Here is a 21,819-nt window from a genome sequence, read left to right as displayed (position 1 = left end):
CGCCAGCTCGGAGACAGGCCCGAAAGCTCGCTGCGCGGCGTGGGGACTTGGAACGTGTCCGGGAGCCCGCAGCGCGGTGCGCGCTGGTGAGTTTGTCGGCGGGGTGGGGGCGGTGGAGAGGACACCTCGAGCCTGCCACCCTTGCATCCAGTGCTCCCCCACTTTGAGAGTAATTCAGACTTGAGCGTGGCTGCGAAGCGCTCTGCCCAGCGTGCGTGATGGAGCCGGCCGGTGAGCGGAACAAAGGCAAGCACCCCTAGGAGCGGGTTCTGGTCTGAAGAGCGGGCCGGGCCGGCCGGCCGAAGGGTGGTGACGGAGGGGCGCGATCCCCTGCACTGGGCATCTGCGCCTGGTACCTGCGCGCGCGGCTTCCAGAGCACACGGGCCGGTCCGCCCAAGGTCCAAGGCGAAGCCCTTACTGGCGCACAGCGGATACCCTCGGCCTTTCGCCACGACGCCTGAAAGGAAGGGGCTGCGTCTCGGCGGACGAGCACTTCTGCAGCCCCCAGGCTTCCACGTGAGCGTTTGCGCTCTTTCCCGGGCCACCCGGTCCTCCCAGCTGTCCCCGCTGCCCGAGCATCGCGCGGGGCGCCTGCAGCGGCGGGAATCGTCGCCCAACGTCAGGTGTCCGAGGCTCCCACGGCCTCCGGCTGCGCTGCGCCTCGCCGGAGTCTTAGGAGTCGCGGGTCCGGGGCCAGAACCGGCCAGATTGTTTGATGGCTTCACTGAGAAGAGTCAAAGTGCTGTTGGTGTTGAACTTGATCGCCGTGGCCGGCTTCGTGCTCTTTCTGGCCAAGTGCCGGCCCATCGCGGTGCGCAGCGGAGACGTCTTCCACGAGATCCGGCCGCGCGCCGAGGCGGCCAACCTCAGCGCGCACAGCGTCAGCCCCATCCAGGATGCGGTCCTGAAGCGCCTCTCGCTGCTCGAGGACATCGTCTACCGGCAGCTGAACGGTAGGGATGCGCGCTGGCGCTCCGGGGTCTCCTAGTGAGCGGGCGGGACGCGGGGTGAGCCCCGGGCACTCCCTCCGCACGCGGTGGGCGGCGCTGGGCAGTGCAGGGCTGGTGTCCTGACTTCCCCGCTCTTCCTCTTACCTTCCCTGCCAGAGGCGGGCAGGAGGCCCCGGCTGCTGGAAAGAAAACTACCTGTTTCTTTTCCCTGCCTCGGGCTCTAAGTTTGGTTTTACCCTGGAAATGTGTCTGTGTATTTGACTCTGGGTCCCAGCGAGCCAGGCAGGAAATTATTCCCAGTGGACTCCAGCCAGGAGGCAGAAACTAGAGGAATGACCAGGCGTGACTGCGTGACTGCGGGCCAAGGACTAGGGAGAACATGGGAGGTGGGAGATCGGTGGGTTTAAGTGTCTGCAGAGTCAGGACTCGGGTTCTGTACTGAGTGGGGTGAATGTGTTACCGGTCCGCGAGGGGCTGCACAGCTAATAACCCACACTTCCCATCCTGCTGTCTTGGTTGAGGCTGTTAAAACCCCACCCCTTTGTGACCTGGAGGTGCGGAGAGGCAATTGTGGAAGTTCCCAGAGAGCCGGAGAAACAGGTGTTCACAGAGTGTGGCAGGCAGAGGTGTGGCATCCAGCTAGGGACAGTTATCAGACTACCCCATCTAAGGTGTTCCCAGAGGTTTCGGGAAAGGAGACTTTTAATGTACTCTGGTTACAGCTGGTCCCGGGGCCACTCGCTGCCCCGCTGGCGTTACCTTCTTGAGTACAGGCAGCTGTGAAGGACCCACCGGGCTATATCCAAGGCAGATGCAGTGCTTAGGCAGAGGCTGCTCCTTTCCTTCCTGGGCTGCTAACTCATGTTCTTGCATGTTAGTTCCAGAACTGCAGATAATCATAAAGATAATGATAATAAATAACTTGGAATTCTTGCTGCGTGCCAGGTGCTGGGGGGAGGAATGACAATTGCATGATCTCAGAGATTGTTTGCAAAGAGGGTCCATCCCATCCCCATATGGAAAACGAGAAAACACTGCTGGAGGAGCTTAACTCAATTGCCTGCTGTCTTACCACTGGTAGGTAGCAGAGCTTGGGGTCAGAGTCCCCTGCCTGGTTGACCCCAGAGCTGTGTTCTTGGCCACGGAGTACAAACTTCTCTGTCGCTGGTCTCCTCCTAATTACGAGGTATATTAGGTTTGCTGAAAAAATATGTCGAGCTGCAATTACAACGGTGACCTGGGTACAGCTGGAGGCCAGACTTTGCTGTCTTCACCGTAGTGAGATTTGGAGACCAGCCTGGTGGCAGGTGGCAGGGGTCAGGGAGAGGACGATGCTAGACTGTTCTCTCACGGTCTCTTCTGAGTAATTCCAGGGGCCTTCGGTCAGGTCTCTGCACACACGGAGGGGCACAGTGGTCTTCTTCCCATCAGTAAGCACCCAGGGGCTGCCTTGAACTAGCATCTGCCGTGTGAAGCAGGTGATCTTGTCCCTGTCTCTCATGGGTAGTGTGGCCTGGCCATCAGGGCAGCCTGTGGAGGTCACACAGATGGTCTTCTCCTGAGTATCTAAGACCAAAGTGAGCAGAAGGTGACAGAACCCTGGAGGAATTACAGGCATATGAGAGTGGACCTTATCGTTCTGCAGAAACCCACCACAGACAGATCCAATGGACCTGAAGAATAGCTTGATGCCTATGGGTATTCAAGGACACAGACCATTTGGGGGTTTGTTTCCATTAGAAACATTACATGAACATTACAGTTCTACCTGGGATTTTCTCAGTACAGCAGGCAGGCAGGAACCCGTTCAGTCTCTGTGACGACCTATGAGACAGGTACTCTTACTGACTGACTGACTGCTCCTAGTCACCCAGCTAGTGAATGGCAGGGCTGGGAATTGACCCTAGGCCATCTGGCCCCGGTATGGGGCTCTGAGTCACTGTCCCCAACTGTAGCATGCATCAGAAATCAGCAGGGGGTCCTGTAAGACAGATTTCTGGACACACACCCCGGCAGGTCTGGAGTAGAGTGAGAACTGGCTTCTGACAAGCCTGGGGCTGGGATCTGTGTGCTTGACATTCTGCTGCCTGAACCAAGATGAGCAAGGCGTGTTCTCTTCAGAGCCAGCTGCCTGGAGGGACTTGTGAGAAGCAGAGACTGCTGCCCAAGGGCTGAGGGTCGGCTTGCTTTCTCTGTGACCATCTGCTGTGGAAACAGTTCCTAGACTGGTTGAATCAGAGGCTGTGGGGTGGGAAGGCTGAGATTCCTTATGGTACATGCTGAAGGAAGACTTGGCAAGAAGGCTCTGTTGAGAGCTTTTCTTAGGTGAGATAAGAGTTCAAGCTGGGACCTGACAGATGTTATCTTTCTGGCCACCTCGGTGTAGTTTGTTGAGACATGAAACCTGGAGGGCACGGGCAGAGTGGAGAAAGTCTGGAAATGGAGACACTCCCTTCCCTTTCTCCACCCACCCTCACCACTCCAGCCTTTGCCTGCTTTTGTTTTGGGGAGCATATGTCCCATCTGTTGTTGCCCGAAGCCTGCTGGGATATTTTTCTGCAATAGGGGGCTGGGGAGGAAGAAGAGGGCTCCCCTCCCAGGCCTGGCGAGAGGTACCTGCGCTTCGTGAGACCTGCACCTGTCTCCATCCATTGCTGCTGAAAGAGAAGGAAATCTGCTCTTCAGCCTGCCTTATTCCTCGGCAAGAACCAGGCATGGGGAATACAGGAGGGGATTAAAAATATATACTGTGAATATTTAAATAAAAATTTTAAAAATTATCAGAGTAAAAGACACATTACTACTAATCCATTAGGATACTGCCCCTCACTTTGAACACACAGAGCCTATCATGCTTGCTATTTTCTGAAGCAGTTCTGAAAGTCCCCTTCTGTGAGCGTCTTTACCAGGCATGATTAAAAAATATGGTGAATGCTGCTGCCGACTGCCATCCAGTGGAAAAGCAGGGTTGTAACGATCTGACAGTGTGTCCGCATCCATCTTATTCACCTGGGACCTGAAGTCAGAATGAACGTAAAAAGGAAATCTTTTAAATGGATTCAGGACCTCAAGGCAGCCACTACCGTGCAACCAGGGACCCTCATGAAAGAGCACTTCCAGAACTGCTACAGAAAGTGTCGAGCACAAAGGGATAAGTGTATTTGAAGCACAGGGGGAATATCCTGAGGCGAGTCAATGGTAATTTGACTGTGATATATTTTTTAAATATGAAGATTCACTATGATTTTTGATCCCACTAAGTACAGAATGAACTTGGGTCCAGCTCCTTGCATGCAAAGTAGAGCTGGCATTTAAAAATTTGGTAAGGTTTCTTAAATTTGTCCTGTGGACCCCTGGGCAGGTCCAGTGTGGGGGACTGCTGTAGGGCTCCATGTTCCCTGGCTGTTGAGCACAATCATCTTGGTACTGTCTCACTGATGGTAGTGTTTTTTTTTGGGTATCTGCGAGTGGCCATCCTGAGACTTCCCTGCTAAGGGCTGCTGCCATGGCCCTGAATCCTCCCTTTTGAAAGCAGCTACAAGTTTTTTTGCTTGGTGCAGCTGTGAAGGACCTTTTAAAGAGCAAGCAGAGATACTGGTGTGGAGAAATATATTGAGCTGAATTAGGTTTTTCTCTTCCAGAACTTCTTGTGGCTACTCTATCTTTCCATTAAGCCTCCTGCTGGTAACCTCCATCCCTGGACCATCGTGATACTGGCCTGTAACTGAGTGCTGGCTTCTGGTCTCCTCCATTCCACTGATCACGCAGTGTGTGGTTCCAGCTCTCTGAGTAGAAAGCAGCTACTTCCAGAGGCCCCAATCATTCAGTGGCTTCCTGTGTCCTAAGGGATCGTGGTCCAGCCTACAGGTCAGGGTCAGGGCTCTCCTCACCCTCTTCAGCAGGCATCTCCTGTGTTCTCACTTTTGCCCAGCTGGTGCCTTCGCCTCTTCCAGCCACACCCAGTGCTTGCTGAAATACCCTGCATCGGCCTCAGCTCCGTGAGCCTCCATTGCAGTCCAGTGTCTGAGAGGTGCTGGTTGTCCTGGTTTGCTCTGCTCTGTCCATCCCTTTCCCCATCCTGTCCATCCTGGCAGGCTTGGCACCAGGTCACCTCCTAGGGGTGGGGCTTATGGCAGGTCACTGGGCTGAGGCTTCGCTACCTCAGTTGTCAGTGACCCTCTGCAACCCTGGCCTGCACTTAGCTTTGTTTGTCTGTTTAGTGGTACTGGGCCTTCACACAGAGTTACATCCCCGGCCCTTTTTAAATGTTTTTATTTTGAGACAGTGCCTAATGAGGTTACTTGGTTGCCGGGGTTGGGCTTGAACTTTGAGGTCCTCCTGCTTCACCCTCCTAGAGGGCTGGATTACAGTCATGCACCACCAGGCCCTGCTGAGTTTATCTTTTTGAGTTCACAAATGGACTGTAGGCCTTTGAAGTGCTGGGACCTTATTAGAGACTTTTAAATCCGACCTCCATCCCTCAGCGTCTGCCATAGCACTTTGCACATAATGTCGACATTTAAAAGTTTATTGGTTGATTAATTGATGAGGCTCATTTTAGGAGGTGAATGACAGCCACCCAGGAAATAACTCAGGGCAGTAAAATCTCGGCTGGGTTGAGTGATGTGATGTGGGGAGGGGCTGGAAGCATTCACTGGGAAGCACGGGATGAGGAAGCTTGCTTTCTGTGCCCTCTTGCCTATGCCATCTTGAGGCTGATCTAGTCTTTGCCCTTCTGGCTGCAGGGAACCAGATCCTTCAAGGACCATGTGAAGTGAGCAGCCCACCAGGATAGGCGCCAGTGAGTGTGAGCATGTTACCTTCGAGTGTGTGATTTGGTGACGTGAATTTGGTTTTCTATCCTTCTTGATAACCTAAAATCAGTTCGTATTAATTATGGAAAATCTGGGAATTCTAGAAACCAGTTATCCAGAGCAAAGCAAAACCCTAAAAATACTGTTCAAACTGGTGCCAGCCTTACAGAGCCAGGCAGATTTTTATCGTTATTGTTCATGGAATTTCCCAGGTGGCTCTGTGCATGACATTTGGCTTTCTATCACCTTTCCTGTCACCTTCTGAAAAAGTTATTTATTTCTCTCATTTTAGAAGTGAGAAAGGTGAGAAGTGGGGGTACTGTGTGATGTAGCAGGGTATCACAGCCTGTGAAGGGCAGAGCTTCCCCGCGTTCCGCTCCCACCTGGCTAAGCAGGAGGAGCCGAGTGGGGTGCAGATCTCGGTGGTGACCCCACCCTGCTCAGAGTCCCTGGGAAGTGTGCAGTGGAAGAGAAGGGCCGGTGTCAGCATTCTGCCCCCATGAGCTCAGGGCAGCCCTGCTGCAAGAGGAAACACAATCCATATCAGTTCGGTTCCAGATTTAGATTTCAGAGGGATATTGAATAGAAGCAGAGATACTTGCAGAAATTCAAAGTCCTTATGGAAATGGAGAAGTCAAAGTTACCTATCCTAGTCCTTCCCCCAAGCATCATGGGCCACAGGAAGCTGCAGTCCAAAACCAAGATGTTCCCAGCTGACCCAGGAGGGAGAATATACTTGCAGTCACCAGGATGGACCCAGGAGGAGGACAGTGTTTTGAAAGATCCTGTCACTGGATCGCAGAGCCAGCCCTCTGCTGTTCCCTTGGCTGCTGGGATGCAGATGCACTTGTGTGGATCGCAGATGCTAATGTTACAGGGCTTCCTGTTGGCACGAGGTGAGAGGGAGCAGGCACCAGGCAAGCCTGGGCCAGCTTCCACAAGCTGCATGCAGGGCTGGGTGACAGGGTGACATGGGCAGGGGGTAGATTCTCAGAGCCTGGGGGGCACAGCCTGGATGCTAGAGGGAGGTGCTGCTTCCACTGACTCTGCTTCTGGTGGCAGTGTCCTCTCCTGGATGAAAAGGGAGCTCTGACCCTGCACATCCTGAGCCGGAATCACGGGCACGTCTGTCTGTGTCAGCCAGAGTGTGTGACAGGCACCCTGCCAGCAGGGGACAGCTGCTGCCTGCCCAGGATCGATGTAGCAGGAGAGGCAGCCAGTGACATTCTTGCCCAAGAAATCCAACCCCGCTGACCTTTGCTTGTTACCAAATTGGAGTGTCTTTTGTGGACAGGAGGAAGGCTCAGCAATTAGGTCTAGGGTGACAACAGGAAGGAGCAGGGCATGACGAGGTCCAAGTCCGGAAGAGACAGCCTGAGCGCCTTGAGCACAGGTGGAAGATGAATTGTTAACACTCGGGGCAGAACAGACCCAGTTTCATTTCTATTTCTGTCACTTACTAACGCTGTGACCATGGGCAAGTCACTTTACTTTTCAGCTGCTAACCAGGATCCTGGCTGGTATGTCAGGCTGAGCTTTAATTGAAAATGCGGAGTGTGAAACTGGGGATGTAGCTCAGTGGCACAAGTGCCTGCCTGGCAAGTTTGAGGTCCTCAGTTCGATCCCTGGTACCCCCCCCCCAAAAAAAAAAAAAAAAAACCCCTGAGTGTCCTGGGGCTCGACCCTGGGAACACCTACTCCTAAGAGGAAGAGACCTGGCCCGCTTCCTCTCCAGTGTATACCCCAGATGCCCGCAAACCCTTGTGAAGCAAACCCTGCTGAGCACATGCGTGGCCAGCTGCTAGTCCCAGCCCGCAGTGTGACTGTTGTTGTCTGGTGTGAATCTCAAAAGGGCTGGTGGTGAGTGGATCCATTTTGTTCTAAGTTTCTTGGCCTCTCTGGACTGACTATTGGTAACTTTTCCTAAAGGATATCACTTTTATTATTATTCCTTTTAACAGAATTCACTGTTCAAATTATCTATCATAGCTGTGTGTGTTTAGGAATAAAATAGTGTACAGGGTGTATCAGTCGCTTTCTGTTACTATAATGAGTACTATCATGAAGATGCATGGTCAGGAATCAAACTCAGGGCCTCACACTTGCCAGGCAGGTGCCACACCACTGACTAAATCCCCGGCCCCTGATGCATGAACTTTTAAAGAGGGGAGGTTTATTTTGGCTGGTGATTGGGGGCTGGTGATCCGTTGGCCACGTTGCTTCGTGGTGCTGGTGTATGGGGTGGAGGAAACTTGTCCATCCCATGGTGACTGGGAATGAAAGAGAGAGGAAGGCAAGGCACTTTGTGCACACATCCCCATGGACTCCCACCAGGCCTCACTGCTTAAAGTGACACCTGCAAGGCGCACAGTTGGGACCAAGCCTCTAGTGGGTGCACAGGAGATGGTTCAGATCTGAAGCACAGCCTAGGGGCTGGCAGGATCTGTGGTTTCAAGTGGTCCCTCAGGAGACCTAGACTGCACCTCCCGTAGATTAGAGGGGCTTTTCAGGCCAGGATCCATCTCTGAGTGTCTTGATCTCCCACATCGGCTGGAATACAGAGGGATGCAGATGTCATGTCTGCCTGGACTCCATGGTTGAGTTGAGCTCACTGATAGTTTACCAGTTCAATGGATTCCAAAAGAGTGTTGGGCTGAGCATGCGTAAGGCTTTAGCAGGCACCCAGTAAGTGTGGCTTCAGCAGAAGCACTTAGAAGCTATGACACATGTGCAGGAAGAGCCATGGCAGGAGAAGTGAACCAGAAAATTACTGGAGAGGTGCTCAGCCCAGGACTGGGGGATGACCGCACCCACACCAGCAAAGAGGCAGAAGAGGGGATGGGGGAAAGCAGAGAGTGGTGGTGCCTACCCATAGTCCTAGCACTCCGGGGGCTGAGACAGGGCGACTGCAAGTTTAAGCCCTACCTAGGCAACTTAGTGACTTAGAGAGGCACTGTCACAAGATTAAAAAAAAATTAAAAGGGGGTGCAGATGTGTGCAGCTCAGTGTGAAGTTCACTGGGTTCACCTTAGTTCTGCACAAAGAAAATTTTTAAAATGCCTGCATAGGATGGGGTTGTGAGTCCATGGCACACAAGGAGTGCCTGGGTGGGCCGGTGCTTGTTTGCAGGACCAAGTGGTGGCCGAATGGGCCAGGCTTAGGTCCAGGCCTGGCTCTGACCTCAGTCTGTAGCTGTGAGAAGAGAGGACCCTGTGGTGTCTGGAATGGGTGCCCCACAGGCTCCCTGTGAGAGGCTGGGGAGTGGGTTAGAACACCGTGTGGTGGCCCTGTCTTCACTGGGGTTCAGACCCAGGGGGTGTCCCAATGAGGGGATGCTGATGTCCTTGTATCAGATGGCATGGGCTCTGCCTGGAACTCCCACATCTCGTCCTGTGTACTCTGTGAAGCACTCCGGCTTGCTTAAAATGCCCAGTCCAGTGTGAGTACCATAGGGACAGCTGTGATCTGCATTGTGCCGAAAAACTGTCCTGGGGAGGTAGGTTGGTAGCACAGCAGGCGACTAGAGTGCAGGACATCCTGGATTCCGTTCCCAGCACTGTAAACAAAACACCAGCGCCTAAGTACACGTTCACCGTGGATGCAAATGTTTGTTTTCTGAATATTTTGGATTTTGCCTTGATCGACGCCTGGGACACAGACCTTGCAGGTGGGTGGGGTTGGGGGGGTGCAGTGCTTCCTGATATGCAAGTGTACCGGGCTCCAGCAGCCTCTGAACCTCAGCCTGGGTCTGCCTGTTCCCCACTTTACACCTCCTCCCTGGCTGTGTCCAGAGCCCACAGTCCCCACTTGGCACAGCTCCATTTGGAAAGTCAGAACCAGCTCACCCGAGCTCTCTGTCTAATTTAGTTCTACCTGCCCCCGCCCCGGGGCTCGGAAATCTCAGGTGCAGCCCGGCTGTACCCCTTTCTCTGGCTCCCTCTGGTTAGGATCCTCACCTCCCTGTCAATTCATGGTCACCTCCAGGGACCCCACGATGCACGCTTGCCATAGCTGGGCCCTCAGCCTGTCCAGCACTTGCTGCAGTGACCCCTCCTGTCCCCCAGGCCTCCCTGAGCCCAGCGGAAGTGGGCCGCGCTGGTTCAGCGGTGGCCTGGGTGTGTGGTCCCAGGGTGGGGTGGGGCGGGGTGGTGAGAAGGAACCCACTACATTTTCTCCATCCTCTCTTCCCTCCTCCCTCTTCTTCTGTTTCTTTCTAGAGCTCTTGGACTACATGCAGAACCCACATGGTTGAAAGCCCTTCCCCTCCCTTAGTGATGACTGCTCCAGGTATTTAGACCGCTCTGACATGTGGGTGACAATCGGCTTAGCCACCGAGAGAGAAGTTTTCCCTTTTAATAATACCCTGTCACTGCTAACGGCAGCGGCTTGGCTCGCCATGCATGAGTAATAAACCGCTGCGTAATTACAGGTGGCCGCACACGCGCGTGCGTCTGACAGCTGATAAGGCGCCCAGTTCCAGAAAGACCTCTCGCTGCCCGGCTTAGGACACAGCAGCGCAGCCACAGCCGGGCGCAGGGTTCCTGCTTTGAGGCTGCTGTTCTCTGTATAGGAAGGGCGGGAGCACAGGGAGAGGAGACCAGGCTCTAGCACGACTGTGCTTTTGAGAACCGAGGTTTGTGCACCTCATTGTAAAATGAGTGTGTGACTTCTGGGTCCTTAAACGATGACGTCATGGAGATGGCCCCTTTCCCCCTTGTGATTAAAATCTCCTGCTCTCCAAGGCCCAGTTCACAAGTCCTTCATGTCTCAAAGCCTTCTTGCCCTCTGGCCAGATTTGTTCTTTCTTTCAGGTGTCTGTTTTTGGACCCTCATTCATTTCTGGTCTGCCTCATAATGAATCATTGACATGGTCAGACCCAGTAGTTTGCAACAGATTGGGCTTTATTTTTCTCTGTGTTGTTGAGGGATTAATTCTTTAGTAAGTAATCTATTGTCACTTTACCAACCCAGAAGAGGTGGTAGGTAGCAATAGGTTGGCATCCTGATGTCGTAGCTACTTCTCTTGGTCTTTTCTTTATAGCTACAAAATGGCTGCAGTAGCTCCAGTCATTGAATCTTTGTTTAAGGCAGGAAGTCTTGTATACCAGTGGTCATATCTGCTCTTGTTTAATCAGGAAAAAAAAAAGAGAATGTTTTCCTGAGATGGCCCCAGCAGGTTCCCGTATGTGGCCCATGAAGTATCTTGTTTCAAGAGTGTAATTGTTCTGTAGAGGAAGTAAGCATGGTTGTTGCAAAAAGAGCAGGAGGGAAGGAACTGCATTGCCATCCCCAGTACCTTTCAGTGAGTATGAGTAGCCAGACTACTTTCAGTGAGTAGTGTAGCCAGACTAGCCTGGACACTGGGGAGGCTGAAACAGGAAGATCCCTGTGAGTTCAAGGCCAGCCTGAACTATATAGTGAGACCCTGTCTCAAAAACACAACACAAGAGAAGCCGGTCTACTGTTAGTTAACTAAAAGTTCAGTTTCTTAGAATGTTTAATCCTTAGGCATTCTGGCGAATTTAGATTTGACTTACAGAGCTTTCATAGGTGAAAACTGCCATATATTATTGTATTCCATCAATGTTAAGATGTCCTTTACCTCCGTCCCTACCCTTTCCTTCCCTCTCTGCCTGTCTGTTCCTTTCCAGCAGGGATTGATTGAACCTAGCGCCTTCACACTGAGCTGCATCTCCATCCCTTTCCTACATTTTTGGGACAGGATCACACTAAGTCACTGTGTTCCCCAGGCTGGACTCGAGTTTGGGATCCTCCTGCGTCGGCCTTCCAGAGTGTTGGGGTTACAGACCTGTGCCACCACACCCAACAGCTACACATCTTTTTGTCTTTGAAACTGGGATTCAAGTCACTGCCAATTTCCATAATTTAATAGGCAATGGTTTTCCCCTTTGTGGGTTAACAAAAACAGTCCATCTTACCACTGACAACATCTTAGATTTTGTGAAATAGAATGGATGCTGTCTGTTCCGTACACATATATATGTTTTTAGTTTACTAAACACAGCTGTTTTTATTAAGCAGTGCATACTACCTAATCAGGTGTTAATTCAACATTAACCCCAGTTGTGCTCCTGTGCCCATTTTGTGACCATGAGGAAGAGGAAACTGAGATGAACATGCAGTCCGGAGCTGCCCATCTGCTGCCCACCTGCTGCCCGGTCCTGTCCTTTCCATTGTGAGCTGTGACGCTGGTGCTTGCAGATGCCTGGGCGTGAGGTGCAGTGTGCAGGTCACTTGGCAGCTGGTCCAGGGGCTGCAGGGGGTGGTGCTGCCAGCCGTGCAGGGTGTGAGCAGCCCGCCAGGGGCAGGATGGTGCCGGGAACCTTCCTTCACTCAGGCTCAGCAGTCACCAGTGTGTAAAGTTGTAAAGCTGTTAGTTGTAGGGTTGTAAATTATGCTGCGTGAGCTTGAAATCCGGCTCATAATTAGAACAAAATGTGAGAAAAGTGAAATTGATATTAAGTTAATTAAAAGGCTTTGCTTATATTTGCAGGGAAATTAGCACCATGCAACCAGAGTGCTGACAAGTGAGCTTCGGTGATTCCCCTTCTGGGGCAGCTCAGGCACCAGGCAAGCTCTGTGCCTTGGCTCCGGCCCTGCGCCTTCCGTCCTGTCATGCCACCATCTTACTGGTATCATTTTGGCTTCAGCTGGGTGGCATGTGTCATTTTTTAAATGGACACCAATCGTGGAATAGGAGCTCCACCATCCTGCCAAGGCCTGGGCCCTGGAAGCGGGTGGGGGGCGTCAGACATCATGGATCACCAGCAGCAGGCATCTGCTTCTGAGAAGCCACATCAGGTGGCTGACGCCCCTCTGGGTGCCCAGCAGGTAAGTCCTTTGGCTTCTTGTCGTGGCTGATTTTTTGCCACAGGCCTGGGTTGAGCGTGCAGTGGAGAATTCCACTTTGGAGCTCTGGAAGTTAGGGCACACATGGGTTTTGATGCCTTTCAGAGTCTGGATCAGGGAGGCTGATCCTAGGCAACCTAGGGTACCCTTGCATCTAGATGAAAGGCGGGGACAGAGCTGTGTTCACCACGGGATTTCACTGAGAGATTCCTTTGTGCGGACAGAAAGCTGGTCATCCGCTCCTCCTGAGCTCAGGTGGGGCCGTGGGGCTTGGTTCTAGGCAGTAGAAGGTGGGATGGAAGGGAGGACACTTGCAGCTGCTAGGCCTGGCCCACAGAATGTCTGGTGAGGTCCTCTATGCCACCTTTTTCTTTCCTTTCAGTGTGGGCCTTGGAGTCTACCACTTGGTGATCTTCAAGATAGAGGATCTTTTTGGTCCCTGAATGACTGCTTGGAGCTAAGTAGGGTTCCTGCTCTTTTCCCTCACCAGCTCTCTCTTTCTGTTTCTGGGCACTGGATCGTCATAGTGAGATTTTGGGCACATATTTGTTACAGCGTCTCGTGTTAATTAACCTGGCTAACTCTGTTAGTTGAGGCTGGGGTTCTAGACTTCCTGAACAACACCTCAGTCGGTCTGCTCTTCCTTTCTGTCTTTAGCTTGATCAGCAAATACTGGCTGAATTTTAACAACAACTAATGTCAGGTGGTTAGATTGAAAGCTGCCTATTTATAAGCCAGTTTCTGTATTTGATCTTCTGTTAGCTTTGAGAAAACAGTCTTGTTTCTCAGTCTCCCAGTGTTCTATTTACAGAATGATGGACTGATTATAATCATCTCCTACTTATGCTCCTTGTTGGAGCTCCAGGAGAAGTATTGAAATATAGCTAAGTTGTTTGCAATTATAAACAACTAAATAATATATGCATTGTCTTTATTGCCGCTTCTGCTGCTAAGAATTGGCACTTTTCACAATGAGACAAACCAAAAAGGTTAGTTTAAGAATTAGCTATTTAAAAAAAATCATGGTCTTTGCTGCCACTGCATTTTAAATCATGCAAACATTTATGTTTGTGCCAAAGTTCCACAGTTTCCTTTAGAGCAATTACTAAAATGCATTCACAAGATAAAAAATGGAGTTCGGGAAAGAATATTTAAGAGCTCTTTAATGATGTTAAAAACTTTGCTAATTTGCCAAGCTGTTCTAATATCCACTTCAATTCTTTTTTTCCTGCCCACCCATCTTCATACAGTTGAACTAATTCTAGGAGGCTTGAAGAAAGGGGCTGAAATTACTATTAAAACACACAAATCTCATGAAATATCTGTTCAGGCATTTTTTGTTCTTTATTAGCTGAAGGTGAATGTTCGGGAAGATACAGGAACCCCTGGGCTGAGTTTCCTGGTACAAAGCCATTTGGAGAGGAAACAAAAGCTAAACGGTAGTTACAATGGGCGTTTGAATTAAACTTTTCCTTTTGCTGCTCCTCCGTAGCTTGTGTGCATAGAGCCTTGGGGAGGAATAGACTTCTTTAACTTCTTCATTCTCAGCCTGCTTATGCTGGTCTCAGGGTGGCGAAACTGCGGTCCCCCAATTCCCAGTGCCCTGCTGCTCTTACCCATAAGCATCATTACTTCTTGTTCCAGCTCTTGGGGACCCTGGTCTGTCCTTCTCCCCACAAGGGAGGATCCAAGATTCACGTTTTCATTAGTGTGTAAGTTCATGGGTATCTCTAGGGTGATTCTCTTGAAATTCCAGCCCTTGGTAGAGAAAGTTGAGTTCCAGGCAGGAGGCAGAGATGTGACATTAGGCCTGCTGTCTACATCCCCTGCCACCACCACGAGTGGGTTTCATATGGTTAGATGGAAGTTGCATTAGCTTTGCGTTACTATGACAAAATACCTGAGATAATCAACTTAAAAAGAGGAAAGGTTTATTTTGGCTCACAGATTTGGAGATTTCAGTCCATGGACGCGTGTAACTGTGGTAGCTGCTTGACTCATGAGAGGCAAGAAGCAAAAGAGAGGGAGAAGACTGGAGGTTACAACGTCCTTGTAATTAGCTTTCTCACTGTTGGGAAATAATACCTAACACTCACAAAGTAAAAGAGAGGTTTGTTTGGCTCATGGCTTCAGGGGTTCTGTCCATGGTTGGCTGACTCTGAGGCAAAAATGAAATGGCAGAGGGTCTGGTGGAGAGAGACAGACAGAGGGAGACCCTCGCAAGGCACGCGACCAGTGACTTCCCTTCCCAACCAGGTCCCTCCACCTAACAGTGTGCTGAAGTGTGAACTCCTCCGTGCACTAATCCCCTGTAAGTGTATGGCCCCAATCCAATCACCTTTTGAAGGCCCGGTCTCTGAACACATGAGACTTCTGAGGGTTAACCCTTAAGTCTGAGATCTAACCCTTAACCATCTTCCCGAAGGTCAGCTTCCCAATCACCTAACTTCACCGTACCAGGCCCACGCCCCAAGGCTTTCACCTCATCTCCTGGGGACCAGGCCTTCCACACACAGACATTCAGGAAACATGCAAGGTGCACACCGTAGCAGAATCTCACACTTCCTTTGGGCTGCTTTGCAGAGCCAAGCTTGGACTGTAGGCAAATCACATGACGTTGGTGATTCCAAGTTTACCCTTCTGGAAAACAATCATTGCTCCTATAAACATGATAAAGATAAGGCCAGATGAAATGGTAGATTTCCTGTGAATTGAAGAATGTCCAGTGATATTATTGACATCGTAGAAGCGGCAATTATCACCCTTACTACTCCATAAACAAAGCCGTTTAGCCCCTCCAGGATTCAGCTTTCAGCCTTGTAAAATCTAGGTAAGACCTGAATGTATTCAGGTTCTGTAATTTTATGGATCAGAGAATGGATTCAAGGCTACAAAGGGTGCATTTGCATGTAAATGTGGCTGCTCACCATTGGTCAGATTGGCGACTTTTGGCAGCATGGAGAAAAGATGGATTGAAAGGAATGGGAAATAATTTTCTTAGATGTGATGGCTTTACAACCCGTCTTCATATTCTTTGGTGTTCTTCTGATCTGAAGGTGGAGCTTAATTCCTTTTCCGCTGATTATGTGCTGGCCTTCGTGACTTACTTTTAGTGACTAGAACTCTATGGAAGTGCTGTTTCCTGGCTTCCGAGACTGGGTCACAAAGGGTAATAGAACTTCTGCCCTGTGCTGTCATTAAGGATGTGTCCCATGAATCCTACAGCTGCCATCGAAGAAATTGGGCTACCTGGGAGCCATGCTGGAGAGACCGTGGAGAAGGAAATACATGCCCAAGGAGCCATGGCAGTCTTGGCTCCTAGCTGATTGTGTTTGCCCAACATGGGTACCAGGTGTGTAAATTAGTGAGCCTACAGATAAGTCCAGCCTTCAGCCTTCCAGCCTGTGCAGCTGATACCCAGTGGAGCAGAATCAAGCTCTACCCCTTCTCCAAGCCATGCCGAAGTGCACGTTCATGACCAAAATAAATGCAATTGTTGTTTTGAACCAGTAACTTTTTATTCAGCAATAAATCATCAGAACAGAGGGCAGGATCCTTGTGCTTAACAGAGTGTTTTTGTTTTCCTTCTAAGCAGAAGAATGGAAAACTCCCAATCATGATAGCCACGCTAACAATAATAAATAAAGCAATAGCTAACATTTACTGAGCAGTTGGTTAATGTACCAGGCACCGGGATTAAGACTTTATATGGGTATAAAAGTGGATGATGACATTTTTGGTAAGTCCTGATTTACCTGCCACTGGGGACTGTGAGTGACAGCCTGCCTCTAGCCTCGGGGTTTGGGTGGCTGAGAATTTCAGGCACCTTTTAGCCAAATTTCTGGGCAGTGGCCTGGACTGTGCTGTGGTGACGCTGTGCTTCTGTGGGAGGTGAGAAGGTGGCTGTCATATGATGGGCCCCCTCCTGATGGGGTCGCTTGGTTAACATGGCGCGTCATGCCCAGTCTCATGGATCCTGTTATCCAAGTTTCATGAATCACAGTGTTGAGGTCTTTTAGCAGAGACATTAGAGCCTGTTTCTACAGGAGACAAATAGTTTTCTACTTCTTTAGAACCTGGAGAATTTGATGCTTCTAGAAATGGTACATACTGCAAACTGTTGGAGTACCCTGTTTCTCTCCTCTCCTCCCCTCTCCTCTCCTCCCCCCTCCCCTCCCCTTTCTTCCCCTCCCCTCCCCTCCCCTCCCCTCTCCCCTGCTCTCCTGTCCTTCCCTTCTCCTCTCTCCTTCCTTTCCCTCTCTCCCTCCCTGTCTCCTGTCCTTTTATGTGTGTGTGTGATATTGGGGATTAACCTCTGTCTTTACACTTACTCCTACTCTCACCTTGTTTATATTTTGAGATAGAGTCTTGCTAAGTTACTGAGACTGGGCTCAACTCGCAGTCCTCTTGCCTCACCCTCCCAGAGCACTGTGATTATTGGTGTGTGCCACCTGCACCCCGACTAACACTTCTTACTTAATTCTTACCTTGGACACACACCCACACAGCAAGTATGTAACTAACAGAATAGGAGGTACAATAGACCAGCACTTTTCTATACCTGCCTGAGCTTTGCATTCGGGGAACTTTGAAAAAAGTGCAATTCCCAGATCCTACAACCTGGAGTTTGCATTTTAGAGACAGAGGTTGGGCATCTTTCATCTGAAAACACCAAATGCAAACTGTCCTGGAAATCTTAAACTTTTCAAGTGATTGGCTTTCTTAAAACCTTAAACTTTTCAAGTGATTTTGCACTTTTGGATTGGAGATGTTCAACAGACAAGTTCTACTCAAATATTCCAACATGTGAATTACTTCTGGAACCAGGCACTTCAGGTAAGAGATCCTCAACCTGTATGAGGTAGGACACAACTTGGGGATCTTCTTTTTCTTTACAAAATCTCAGAGTGTGTTTCTGACAAGCCTCTGAGAGGGCTTGAAGTGCAGTAGTCTCCCAGACTCATCAGGAATTTCTCTTGCTCTGGTTTTTGCTTAGCCTCGATCAACTGAGGTCTTAAAATATAGAGAAAATTCCGGAAGTCAGCAACTCCTAGGCTGTAAGTAGTGTGCTATTCTGAGCAGCAGGATGAATTCTGATGGCTTTCCGTTCAGTCCTGCCTGCAGTGTGACTCATAGGACAGCATCGCCTGCCTGCTGGTCACTCAGTAGCCATCTCAGTCGTCTTAGTGGCTGACTGTGTTAATATCACAGTGCATGTGTTCAAGTGAGCCTTACAGGACTGAGTACTGACCCCAAAGCTCAAAAGTAGTGATGCAAAGAGAAGCATGAGGGTTTACAGTACCCAAGGGCAAGGTACCAGCATGACAAAGCTTTCTCACACGGCATGTGAGAAAATACACTGTGTGTTCCGAGTTCGGTACTCCTTGTGTTTCTGGCATCCCCCTGCACAAGGGGGTACTTCGTAGTCACTTTCTTGTGGCAAAACTTTCAAGTCTTCATTCTTCTCTGATTTCTAGACAGACACCACCCCTGCTTTCAGTGTCTGCGTGTGTAACCATCCTGAGTTTTCCTAAGGTCGGTGTGAGGATGAGATGGAGTTGTTTGTGGAGGATGTCTCAGAACTTCTCACAGATTGGTGATCAGCAAGTGTTTTGTGGCCAACATAACTGTCATCTCCTTTGGGGTTTATTGTGCCTCTGTGAGATTCATTGTGCGGTTGGCTCTCTCTCTGCCAAAAGCCGTCCTCTCCATTCACCTGGGGTCTCTTTGTTAGGTGAGATGGATCTGGCTGAATATATTGCATTTTGTTTGCTTTGAGTATGATTTTTAAATCATTTAAATGTAAGTCTTATGCTTCCTTTGGCGTTTCCTGCAGCAGTTTATTATAGTATGAACTCCTGAACTGACGAACCAGTGCCTGGTCAGTGATAACACAGGCCCGCTTCGGCACGTGTGCCACAGGTTCGCCATCACTGCTGGTCCGTCCTCTCACACCCATAGCCAGCTGAAGCTACTCCTGTTAACGCCCCACTCCTCCAGCCTGGTTCTGCTGCCTGTTAGTGAAGCTCCCCTGACCCCATCTCACCCGGGACTTGGGGACTGACCCGGATCATTTCTACCACTCGTCTTTGCTGCCTCTGTTCTGTCTCAGTTCGCACTGTGCCATTCCCTTCTCTATTTGTGCTGTTCCTTTTGCCTGGTTTTTGTTCTCTGCTTCTTAAGATGCTTCTCATCCTTGAGCTCCAAGGATTTTATGATGGTTCAGATCTAAAATGTCCCCCGAAAGTCTCATACGTGGAAGGTGATTGGCTCAGTGGGTCCATCGTGGGTGGGCCCCTGGCTGAGTGCCGGTTGTGGGTGGGCCCCTGGGCGTGGCCCGGAAGGGTGTATTCTGGTCCTCCTCTCCTTTTGTCCTACTTCCCGGCTGCCCTGCGGTGAGCAGTTTTCTTCGGCTCAGTCCTTTCCACCATGCTGTCTCTACCTTGGAGCTAACGGGGGGCTGAAACCAGGAGCCGAGGTAACCCACTCCTTGCGATTGTGGGTACGGCGTCCTGTGCTCAGCAATGGGGGACTTTAGGAAGGACGTGAAGCGTCACAGTTCCTACAGACATGAGAAGCTGGTGGGGCCTGGTGTTCCAGGGCAGAGTCCTGCTGCCATGTGTACAGAAGCAGCTCATCATTTATGAAAATGCCCTCCTTTAATGGAGCTCTTGCCTACCTCTAATTATACATCTTCCTTTTTCTAGAATTTTTCTCCTTCTCCTCCTCCTCCTACTTCTTGTTCTTGTTCTTTTTGTCTTTCCAAACCACTCACCTTGTTTTCACTGAAGCCAGGTCCCTTCTTTCTTTTTCGCATGGTGTCGTCAATTTATGCAGTTTAATGGAATCACATAATTACAAGACCAAGCACAGCTGGCGTGAGGAGTTTGTGGGGAAAGCTAGGGAACTGTCAGCAGGTGTGTAGCTCACGGGCGACAGGCGAGGCGGTGGTGGGGGGCCCTCGGTGGAGAGGGGCTGCTCAGCCGTGAGCCTTCAGTGTGCCCCGGGCACCCACGTCACCGCATGGAACAGAGATGGAGAATGTGGGCAGTCTGTGGGCAGTCAGAAAAGAGAGCATCTATTGTATCATGTTAGCATGTTCATCGTGACAAATTTGGGCCACGAGGAGCTAGGAATGTGAAAATAAAATTGTTGTAACACTGCAGCATTAAAATAACAGCATTGTGCTTTTTCCCCCTGAAAACATTGCTACAGTTTCAAGACCATATTCGTGTATTAATGTTGGTGTGCTGTAGGTTCACTTGCCATTTTTAGATGCTTCCCTATATTATTAAATGCCTTATAAATATTAATTTTTGTTGTTCTGCATTCTTATCTAATGTTTTAACCATAAGTCACTTTTCCATTTTGCTATAGGCAGACACGGAGTTTGCTTTCAATTTTTAAAAATGTCGTGGCACACATCTTTATGTAGAGAGAGCTTAATGTCCAATATTGGACAGAAATAGTCTCATGCGGAACTATTAGGCCAAAGGGTAGAGGCTTTTGATATACTTTGTCAAGCTGCTTTCCACTAGGTCTGTACTTTCTCCCGCAACGTATAAAGGCTTTTGTAACACCTTATTTTCTTCCACAGTGATCAGATAGTACATTTTTAAAAACCTTGCTAATTTGATAGATTATAATCACATCTTCTTTCATTTCCTTGATTGGTAGCGAGCTTGAATACTTTTCCAAATGTTATGTGTTTTCATTTGCATTTTTGTAAAAATTTAAGTTCTGATTTGCCTGTTAAAAACAATTAATCTGTTGATTAATTCAATTTTTGATTTGCATGCATTTTTTGTGCAGTGAAGAAATGGTTTTTGTATTCAGGGCTCACTGAATATAGTTTCTTCAATGTTCATTATAAATGTGCTTTCCAAACTCATTGCCTAACCTTTTAATGTGGAGAATTTTTTTGGAGAAGATATGGAGCTTTCAGAGCTTTGCATGCATTTAAAGAGTTCCTTCATTCATTGCTTGAAAAGATACTCAGATTTTTTTTGTTAGTTAAATTTTTATAAAAAGTTCTGTTGACTTTTTATCGTATAACTTTCCTTAAGCTTGTGAATTAAAGTTCTGAACATGATCTTTTCCACATATTTTAGCTGTTTTGGCCCGATTGGTTGAGTAATGCTGCCTTTGTGATTCTCCTGTAGGACGCTCTCAATTGTGAAATACACAACGCGGGGTAATTTTCCTGAGGTTTCTGTTCCGCCCCAGGATTACCTCTATGCGCACGTCTTTGCCATGTTGTAGTAAACATGTGCTCACATCATTTTCTCTTCTTTCCTCCTCCCCTTTCTCTTCTTCCTTTTCCTTTTCTTCTACCAACTTCTTTTGAGAGTTGCTTCTTTTTGGTCACAGTTTTCACTAATTAGAATCTATTTGAAGTCTCAAAGGCCAGTGACATTCCTGGAGGAAATATATATAGATGGTAGATTTTTCAGACATTTTTGTTGTATATTGTTCCTTTCTTGTACATATATATATATATATGATGTATGTGTATGTGTATATGTGTATACACACATGTATACACACTTTGACTAATTCTAGAATTCCTTCAAAGGAGTCTTTCTCCTGAATGTATTCTAATGTTTGTTATTATAGTGCATAAGACAAATCCATCCATTCATCTTTCCATCCACCCAGCCATCCCTTCTTCCCTTCCTCCCTCTCTCCAACCAGAGAAAGCTAAGTAATTTGTAGGATTCAATGACAAGGAAGGACATTTAGATTTTAGATGACTTCAAGATGGTAGAAGCAGAGCATTGTACCCAATGTTGGGCCCTTCTAATAGGCACAGGGCCCTATGTGACTATATGACACCATTCGTGAAATCCGCCCTGAATTTAGTCATCTACAAATGGACACCCACTCCATGGACACTTACTGAGCACCCACGATATGCTAGGTGCTTTGAGGGGAGGGGACTTGTAGATACAGTTGAGTAAGGGTCTCAGGTGAATCTGTCCCATGTGACACTGGAAGCACAGTGGACGTGTGTGCAGGGCACTGCTGCCCAGAGAAGAGAGAACTCCGCCAGATCCAGCTGCCAGAGAAGGCTTCTGGGGAGGACATGGGTACGTGGATGCTCTGGGGCTTTGTGCTGAGTGATGCAGGAAGCCTTGGGAGAGTTTGAGTTTTGAGGAGAAGGGATCCTCCAGGTCATTTGCTA

General features: G+C 49.3%; 1 protein-coding gene across 3 annotated transcripts in view; it reads left to right on the top strand.

Moving 5' to 3' along the window:
• Positions 1–578: 578 nt before the first annotated feature.
• The window catches only part of Galnt17 (polypeptide N-acetylgalactosaminyltransferase 17), a 461,519-nt gene continuing 440,278 nt past the window's right edge, over positions 579–21,819 (top strand). For all 3 annotated transcript variants that reach the window (XM_003465769.4, XM_063234478.1, XM_063234479.1), the window contains exon 1: positions 579–954. In XM_003465769.4, the coding sequence (XP_003465817.1) occupies positions 717–954 (238 nt within the window). In that variant the 5' untranslated portion in view covers positions 579–716. The remainder of the gene's footprint in view (positions 955–21,819) is intronic.

Source organism: Cavia porcellus, unplaced genomic scaffold, assembly GCF_034190915.1.
Source record: "Cavia porcellus strain 051 isolate PalLab524CR breed Dunkin Hartley unplaced genomic scaffold, mCavPor4.1 scaffold_23, whole genome shotgun sequence".
NCBI lineage: Eukaryota > Metazoa > Chordata > Mammalia > Rodentia > Caviidae > Cavia > Cavia porcellus.
This window is presented reverse-complemented; position numbering and strand designations above follow the sequence as displayed.